Source organism: Entamoeba dispar, genomic scaffold (assembly GCF_000209125.1).
Source record: "Entamoeba dispar SAW760 scf_1105229463837 genomic scaffold, whole genome shotgun sequence".
NCBI classification, from domain to species: Eukaryota; Evosea; order Mastigamoebida; family Endamoebidae; genus Entamoeba; species Entamoeba dispar.
In genome coordinates this window covers 5,942-14,219 of record NW_001855892.1, presented here as the reverse complement: position 1 = coordinate 14,219, position 8,278 = coordinate 5,942, and the positions used below count along the sequence as shown (strand labels likewise).

Here is an 8,278-nt window from a genome sequence, read left to right as displayed (position 1 = left end):
TACTATTATTATATATATAATTAATATGATATATATCTATATCATAATTGTATTTATATAATTAATTATTTATTCATAATTATAAATATTATATATATAATGAAAATCTAGAAAGTATTTCATCTTCATTAAATTTTATTCATCATTAAGAAATTTCAAATTAAATTTCAAAAAATTAAAAGAATATTCATAAAAATATTCAATACAAATTAAACATGTATATAAATATTAATATAAATAATATATTAAATATAAATAATATAAATAATAATAACGAAGATACATTATATAACACCAATCATCGTAAAGAATGATTAATATTTTAATGTCATAAAGAATTAAGTAGTATTGATAAGGGTCACAATAACGAAATATGATTAATCAACACAATTTATTCATTATGATAAAAAGATAAGAATAATAACAAAAGATGAATAACAAAAAATAAAATTGATAATAACAATAAACAATTATGATTAATTACATAAATAAGAATACTATATTATAATTAAGAATGAAGTGATGACATCAACAGTCACAAAAAATTACCTATATATACAGAAATTGTTACACGTGACGTGGTAACCATTAAAAGATATATATATAGGACTGGTAATCCTATATATATTTAATTATAGTAATTTATAGAATTTTTTTAAAGGACCTTGTATTCACTATAACTACTTTTAAGTCATAAAATTAGTATGTTACTTCACACGTACTATGTTTACGGGTTCATCCACGATACGAATTTTACTACTTAAAATAGTATATCCTTCATTTATGGTCCATCTATATAGATCTAAAGAACAAATGGCCTTCCGCCTATATAAGAACTCAATAGTAAGAAACTATATTTTATTAAAATGATGCGAAGAGCAAGAAGAGCAACTGCACCTCGTGCAAGACGTAATTTAAAATCTACTATGGCAGGAAATTTAAAAGCTGCCTTCCAACAAAGAGACAGTACTCAAGTAGTATTAAATGCTACTGAGACTGTACAATTAGCTATTCCAGCTAATACTAATGGTGCAACTACAGTACGTAATGTAACTAAGTTGCTTTGTGGTACTGAATTCTTCCAACATTATGCTGGAATGTATGATCAATTTAAAATTGATGGTGTTTCAGTATCAGCTGAAATTGTATACAATACATTTGGTCAAGCTGCAATGACTTTCCCTAATGTTATTACTGCATGGGATAGAAATGGTATTGATAAAGCTACTGCTAATGTAGTAACCAATCCAGAAGGAGGACAGAATATAACTAATGTTCCAATTGTACCTGGACCATATCAAGTGAGTTCATATTCTAGTGCTGTAAGTAGAGCATATTATCCTGGAGCTAGATGGGGTATTACAAGAAGACTTATTGCTTCATCACTTCAAGAAAAGAGTATTTATCTTCCAACAGTTAAGACTGCTGAAGTATTGACTGAATCTACTTTATATGCTGCATGGAATCCTGATTTCCTTCTTTCTGTTCTTTTAGGTAATCAAACAGCTACATGCCAAACACTTGTATTTAATTTAACATGGTCATGGGTTGTTTCACTTAGAGGATTAAGAAAGAGTACACTTGATGTTATTCCAATTCCTAATGCTAATTCACTTGGTTATGCTGGAACTAATGCAGGTACTGTTGCAAGTGGAACAAATAATACTATGATTCCTGCTTCAATGACTGTTGATAATAATGCTGGAGTGGTTACTGTTAGTAATCCAGTTTATACTACACAAGTACAAAATACAGGAGGAGTTACTTCTGTTTCTAATAATTCATGGACTGTTGATGCACTTAAGATGTATTTGAATGAGATTATGTATAATATTGGTACTAGTAAAGTTGATGCTATTTTATTTGATGTTAATAATGTACATGTTCTTCCTCAAAATTCTGCTTCTACTGCTATTAATATTCCAGCTGGTTCTGCTACTCAGATGTCTTGTGTTATGGTTGCATTTGGAACTGCTATGACTATGGGTAATGGTGTTACTGGTTATAATTTCAGTATATTTATTTGTGGTAATGGTAATGATGCTCAGCATGTAATCAATGTTGCAACTGATAACAATACTCTTGTTGTTTATTCTGATTCATTTACTGTTTATGGAATTAATCTTCCTAATCAATCTGGAGCTACAGCTGAATCTGTTGTTACTACTTCTTTGTTAACTACTGTAGGAAGTACTACTACTAATTCACCTGCTATTATGTATGCAAATACTTCTTCTGGAGCTGATGCTGCTGTTGATGTTGCAGCTGGTAGTGTTTTAACTGTTAGTGGTACTTATCAAGCTTCTGTTGCTTATCCAGTTGTTAAGGCATTACAAAGCTTTGTTACTGGAGTTAATAGTAATGATGGACATGCATTATTAGAAAATTATTAAGCTAAAATTGCTAGTAATAATTAAATTAATTTTTAATAAGTTGGAAAGTAGTTAATTTTGAATTGTGTTAGAGTCATTGAGTCATCTATATAAATGGCGTCTATAGTTGATCCATATGATTTCATTGTTGACGCAAACATTGCAGTGTTATTACTGTCTAGGAATCTTAACATATTGCAATTTCTCATTATATAAAAATAACTTTTTTCTGGTTCGAATTGGTATATATTTCCTGCTTTTATTTCTTCTATTTGTAGTCCTCCGTCTTTATGTTTTAGTATTGTTAAATCGAAACTCATTGTTTCGTTTATTTTTATTATACCTGTCGATGTTGGTTTTATTAAAGCTATATTGTGTACGTATGTTAAGTTTTCTGGTGTTATTGGTGTTAAATCTTCTGTATTTTCTATAGTTGTTATTGTTAAATCTGAAGGTTCTATTACGTAAGATGTAGAAGAGTCTTGTATGTAATCAATTTTTAGTATTTGAGGTATATTAATTGTCAAATTTACTTGTTTTAAGTAGTAATTGTCTGTTTTTTTTATTTCGTAATAACCACTTTCTGTATATGTTTGACTTATTGTTTCTTCTGTAGGTTGTACATTTGTAGTTACTATTACTGAATCTAAGTAAGGTATATTATTATCTGGTGTAATGGCGGTTGTCGTATTTTCAGTAATTGTCACTGTTTTTGTTTGACTTGAAGGTATTACTTTGGTCACTAAATTTATATTATTAATATAGTTATCACTTGTCAGTTGAATGGTTCCATTGTTACTCGTTGTTATTGTTGGATTATCTATTGTCATATGAAGATTGTATGTAGTGTTGTTTATAGTGTCTTCCTTTCTTAATAATGTTAGAGTTGTATTAGAAACTAAAGACATTTAAATGAATAATAAAGATTAATTTAAAGTTTTATTTGTTATTTGAAGAGTTATTACTTGTTTTTGTTTTGGTTGAAATTTTAAAGTTACTTTTTCATAAGCTTCATGTACATTTGGTTCTAATGTTATGTCTTCTCTATTATTAATGTCATCGTTTGTAATTGTATAGTTTAAATCTACTAGTGTTATGTCTGGATTAGGTTCATTATCTTCATCTTCTGTTGGAGTGCAAATATATCTATCAAAGGAGCAGGTTATATACCATTGGAGATTGAAGTCTATTAACTGGTCTTCTTCTCCTATGTTTGTTTTATTTGTTGTTTCTACTGCTATAATATACCAAGGATAAAATGGGATAGTTACATTTTCATTTGTATAAGGATTCCAAGAGATATTATTTTCATCGTAAGTCCAAAAACCTTCTACTCTTGTTGGTCCATAAAAGTTTTGTTCTTGAATAGTTTGTGCTTTAATTATTGTTGTTATTTGAAATGCTCCACCTGGGTAATATATTTGTTGTTGTATATGACTACTATTTTGAACCATTTTTAATTGTGCTTCAGGTGTTGTTGTTTCATTTTCTGTTTTTATATATGTAGGGAACCATGAAACTGATACAGTTGGAAAGTGAAGTCCTATTTCTTTCATTTTAATATCAGATATGGATAATACTGCTAATGCTTTATCTATTTTTACTCTTTTAAAACATTTACAGAAGGAATTAAAATTTGTGTTTTTGAATAAATCATAAAATATATGAGTTGTATCTATTCCAAAGTTTTTATTTTCTTTTATTAATACTCTTTTTTTAACATTAAATGAAAATTCAACTTGATGAGTATTTTCAGGACAATTATTACGTGTATGTATCATTTGAATATAAAGATGAACTTAAAAATTCATAATATGTCAACAGAAAGCAGTGATTGTCATCACTCTGAGTCTTGTGTTGAAAAGGTGTTTAAAGATAGTACATGGAATGTAATTAGGAAAGTTGTTATGTTAGTACTTTCATGTATATTACTTATTGCTTCGTGTTTTTTTGCTTTTATTGAGAGTAGAAGACAAAATCAAGTTATGGATGGTATAGAAGAAGTGTTAGATGTAGTAAAAGTATTAATTCCTAATTAATTTATTTGTATCTTAATCTTTATATTTTAATTATGAGTTGTTTACATGATGTACTCCTTATGTTCATTCTTTTTACTTTGCTTGTTTTATGTTGTTGCATGCATGGTTGTATTCGAGATGATGGTTCTGTTTCACGTTTATGTTGTTGTCCAGGATCTTGTCAATATCATGGGATTTGATGTTTAAACTCAATACTCAGTAACTTAATAATTTAATGTTTTTTGACTTATACGGTGTTCCACGTTTAAATTTACATAAGAAACGGTATGGTAGTTATGGTTCTATTCATGGTTGGTATGGTAATTATAAATTTGTTAATAAGAAGCCATATACTTATCAACGTGTATATGATAGAAGTCCAAGTAATAAGAGGAATGAATTTGATAAAAGGTATAACAGAGATTATGATAAGAGGTATGAAGAGACCAAACCTAGAAGGCCCGATAGTAATAGACCTCAGCGTCCAACTAATAAGAGACCTACACAAGATAGAAGACCTTCTCAAAAGGATAAACCTGGTAATCGTCCTGAAAATAAACGACCTGTACAAGATAGAAAGCCTACTAATCCAAATCGACAACCTGTTGATCAAAAGAAGCCTAGACAGCCTACTCGACCTGAACAAGGAAAGCCTACTAATCCTAATAATAATCCTACACAGAAACCATCTAAGATTGATGACAAGTATGATCCAGATTTAGGTAAGATTGTTGATAAAAAAATAAAAGAGATAGAAGATAGAACTGATAGTTTGTTTGATAAGGGAAGTTCTAGTAAGGAGAAGGATAGTTGGTGGAAAGATGTTAAGGATAGTATTGGTGATCGTGTTAAGGATATTTCTGAACGTTTCCCTAAAGATTTGAAAGATGTCATTAAGAATAATCCTGCAGCTAAATTGGATGCATCTTTAATTAGGGCTATGTTTGATAAAGGTATTAAAGTTGGTGGTAGTTTGTTAGGAACCGCTCTTACTGCTGCTGCTGGTGAAGGAGGAAAAGATTTGTATAAAGGTGTTAAGGATCGTTTAAATCGTGATAATGTTCCTACTAGAAAGAATACTACACAAGATAATATTAAATATATGCGTGAAAAGTATATTAAAGGTAATAATGTTAAGAATGATGATTTAGATGCTATTAAGCAAATGTTACTTGATGATCCTTCATTGGTTAAGGATTATGTTCATGTTATTTTTACTGAACAAGAGTTAGGTAAGTTGTATGAAGATGATCGTGATTATGGTAGTATTCCTCTTCCAACTGTTATACGAGATGAATTACATTTTGTTCCTGCTAGAGTTCTTAAGAAAGATGGTGAAAGATATTATGCTCCCGATTATTATGTTAATGATAGTAAAGGTATTGTTATTGATCCTAAATATCAAAATCAGCTTTTAAAGAATGGTAATGAATTTGAATTGTTTCCCGAATCTTTGGGTGAATTACTTCCTGATGATCTTCAAGAGTATAATGCTCGTCGTCTTACTTTTATTTATGAACAATTACCTGATGAATTAAGGCGTCATATTCGAACTGATTTTACTATTGATCATGCTGCTGCTTATCGTTATGCTAAATTATTGAATATTCAACTTCCTAGGGAATTACTTACTGGTAGTAATGATGATTATTATCATAAAATTAATTATGGTATGCGTACTCATGAACGTTTTGGTAGTGGTCGTAGATGGTTTGAATCTAGTGACTTTGAGAAGAAGAGTAATCTTATTGAATATATGAGAAATCATTATATGTGGAATCGTGATGGTGGTGATAGATTGGTTTATCCCGATGATCCTAATCGCAGTGGATTTAATTATCTTAAGGGTCTCGGTAGTTCTGAAAATGAAGATGAATGGGGCAGTGTTTTATTGAAAATTAGTCCAACAGATCCTGATACTTTTAAAGTGTATACGCGACCTGATGGACGTAAAGTTTTTGTAGAAAATAAACAAAACGAAAATCATATTTACAATTTGAAATAATCAATTATCTTCTTTTTTAGGCTTTGTTTCTTCTACCTTTTTATCTTTTATTATAAATCTGTTTTTATAGGGCTTCTTTTCTTCTTTCTCTTCTTTGTTTATTTCTTTCTTTTTCTTTGGTAGCTCCCACATTAAGCCCTTTTTATTAGCTATTCTGTATACAAGAGACCAGTATGGTTTCTTTAATGCTACCTTCTCTTCCGCTGATGTTTCTTCATCAATTATATACATTAATTTATTCATCGTTTCGATGAGTTCTTCATCGTTCATTTCTTTGTATTTGCCCAAAGCAAAATCGGCTATGATGTCTCTAATGCTTGTAGTCATGGTATGATTAAACAGATTAAAACGGTTCTTTAAATAGTCAATTATCTAGTTCTAACTTTATCTTCGCCCCCAATTGTTGATGTGGCAAAGTCGAACTGTGGATCTTCTAATGGTTCTACTGGTTCTATTGGTATTTCTGCTTCACTATCTTCTTCTATAATTAGATTTAACGGGTAATCGTTTTCTTCTTTTTCTATTTCTGGTTTCTCTTCTTTCTGTTCTTTTTCTTCGGTTGGTTCTTTTCTTTTTGTAGAAGGTGGTTGTTGTATAATTATAACTTCTGATTCTAACATTAGTAATCTATAATTGTAATCATGGAGTGCTTCTTCTTGCCATCGTTCGATAAGTTCTTCGAGAATTTCTTCTTCTATTAATAGAGGATGACGTTTTAAGTATTTCTTAATTTTCTTATTAACAAATTTATTTATTTCTGTTATTTTATTTATAGGATCTTTCATCTTTTTGATCTTTTCTTGTTTTCTTGTTTTTCGTTGGAGTTTTCTTGATTCTTTAGCTTGTCTTTCTAAATTACCTTGTGTTCTATCATCAAGTAATTGAATTGGATAATTTATTTTCTTCTTTTCTGAATTATGTTTAAAGTTCTGCCAATATTTAGCATCTTCTGGTACAGGATCTAATTTTATTTCTTCTGGCATATGATCATCATACCATTCTAATTCTTGTCCATCATCTTCTAGTATTGGTTCTTCATTTTCTACTTCATTTGGTATATCGACGGATTCTAAAGGTATAAAGTCCGGTACAGGTTTAGCTTCTTTTAATACTAATTCTCTTTCTTCTAATTCGTTTAATTTAATCTTTATACCTTTAGAATCGTCGTCAGGTTTATTACCGTTGACGTCATCATTATTTTGTATTTTCTTGGGAGACTTCTTTTTCTGTTCTGGTTTAATTATTATTTGTTGATATGGTAGAATCTCTTGTATTGGTTGTTGAGGTGGTAAGTTATTAATTCTAGGTGGATTAAAGAACGTTGACGTTAGTTTCTCTTCAAATGGTCTTTTAGCTTGATATTTAACTTTACCTTTTCCATCTTCTCTATTGTCTTCACTATCCGAAGAACTATCATCTCCTCTTTTCTTATAATTATCATTAAAGAAGTCATCTAATTTTCTATATCTTTTTCTATTCTTTTCATCTTCTTCATCGTCATCCATTGGTTTTATTGCTTTATATTGTTTAGGTGGTATTATAAAGTTATCAGGATCTTTAACATCTTTATGTATTTCTATTTCTTCTTGTAATGGTTGTTCTTTTAATTGTTCTAGTATTGATGGTATTCTTTCTTCTTTTATGTTATCTGCTAGTATTATTTTCATTAGTAATTACTATAGGAATCTCATTTATGTTTTCTTCTGTTATATCATTTTCTATAATTTCATTTCTTCTTCTTACATCTTCTTCTACTCTACTTAGAGTATCAATTAATTCATTTTCATTGTTTATATCTATTATTCCATCAAGTATTTTTAATGTATTATCATCATATGTTAATACTTGTTCTTGATTATTTGGATTAACTATTTCATATGTTA

At 29.2% G+C, this 8,278-nt stretch overlaps 5 protein-coding genes across 5 annotated transcripts, besides 8 other annotated features; 2 read left to right on the top strand and 3 right to left on the bottom strand.

Annotated features, from left to right (window-relative positions):
- The first annotated feature begins 9 nt into the window (after window positions 1-9).
- Window positions 10-99: a microsatellite.
- Window positions 100-170: 71 nt separating this feature from the next.
- Window positions 171-274: a microsatellite.
- Window positions 275-407: 133 nt separating this feature from the next.
- Window positions 408-519: a microsatellite.
- A 100-nt stretch (window positions 520-619) lies between these two features.
- Window positions 620-660: a sequence feature (AT_rich).
- Window positions 661-866: 206 nt separating this feature from the next.
- Window positions 867-2,393, top strand: EDI_328030 (uncharacterized protein; the record flags this gene model as incomplete). The annotated part of the gene is made up of 1 exon (XM_001741663.1): window positions 867-2,393. The coding sequence occupies one exon, from the start codon at window positions 867-869 to the stop codon at window positions 2,391-2,393; it is 1,527 nt and encodes a 508-aa protein (XP_001741715.1).
- A 14-nt stretch (window positions 2,394-2,407) lies between these two features.
- Window positions 2,408-2,432: a sequence feature (AT_rich).
- Window positions 2,426-3,202, bottom strand: EDI_328020 (uncharacterized protein; the record flags this gene model as incomplete). The annotated part of the gene is made up of 1 exon (XM_001741662.1): window positions 2,426-3,202. The coding sequence occupies one exon, from the start codon at window positions 3,200-3,202 to the stop codon at window positions 2,426-2,428; it is 777 nt and encodes a 258-aa protein (XP_001741714.1).
- Window positions 3,116-3,136: a sequence feature (AT_rich).
- A 96-nt stretch (window positions 3,203-3,298) lies between the features above and the next one.
- EDI_328010 (uncharacterized protein) lies at window positions 3,299-3,928 on the bottom strand (the record flags this gene model as incomplete). Its single annotated transcript, XM_001741661.1, has 1 exon — window positions 3,299-3,928. The coding sequence occupies one exon, from the start codon at window positions 3,926-3,928 to the stop codon at window positions 3,299-3,301; it is 630 nt and encodes a 209-aa protein (XP_001741713.1).
- Window positions 3,929-4,625: 697 nt separating this feature from the next.
- Window positions 4,626-6,395, top strand: EDI_328000 (uncharacterized protein; the record flags this gene model as incomplete). Its single annotated transcript, XM_001741660.1, has 1 exon — window positions 4,626-6,395. One exon carries the CDS (start codon window positions 4,626-4,628, stop codon window positions 6,393-6,395), a length of 1,770 nt encoding a protein of 589 aa, XP_001741712.1.
- Window positions 6,396-6,468: 73 nt separating this feature from the next.
- Window positions 6,469-6,507: a microsatellite.
- A 256-nt stretch (window positions 6,508-6,763) lies between these two features.
- EDI_327990 (uncharacterized protein) lies at window positions 6,764-8,062 on the bottom strand (the record flags this gene model as incomplete). Its single annotated transcript, XM_001741659.1, has 1 exon — window positions 6,764-8,062. The coding sequence occupies one exon, from the start codon at window positions 8,060-8,062 to the stop codon at window positions 6,764-6,766; it is 1,299 nt and encodes a 432-aa protein (XP_001741711.1).
- Window positions 6,900-6,971: a microsatellite.
- Window positions 8,063-8,278: the final 216 nt, after the last annotated feature.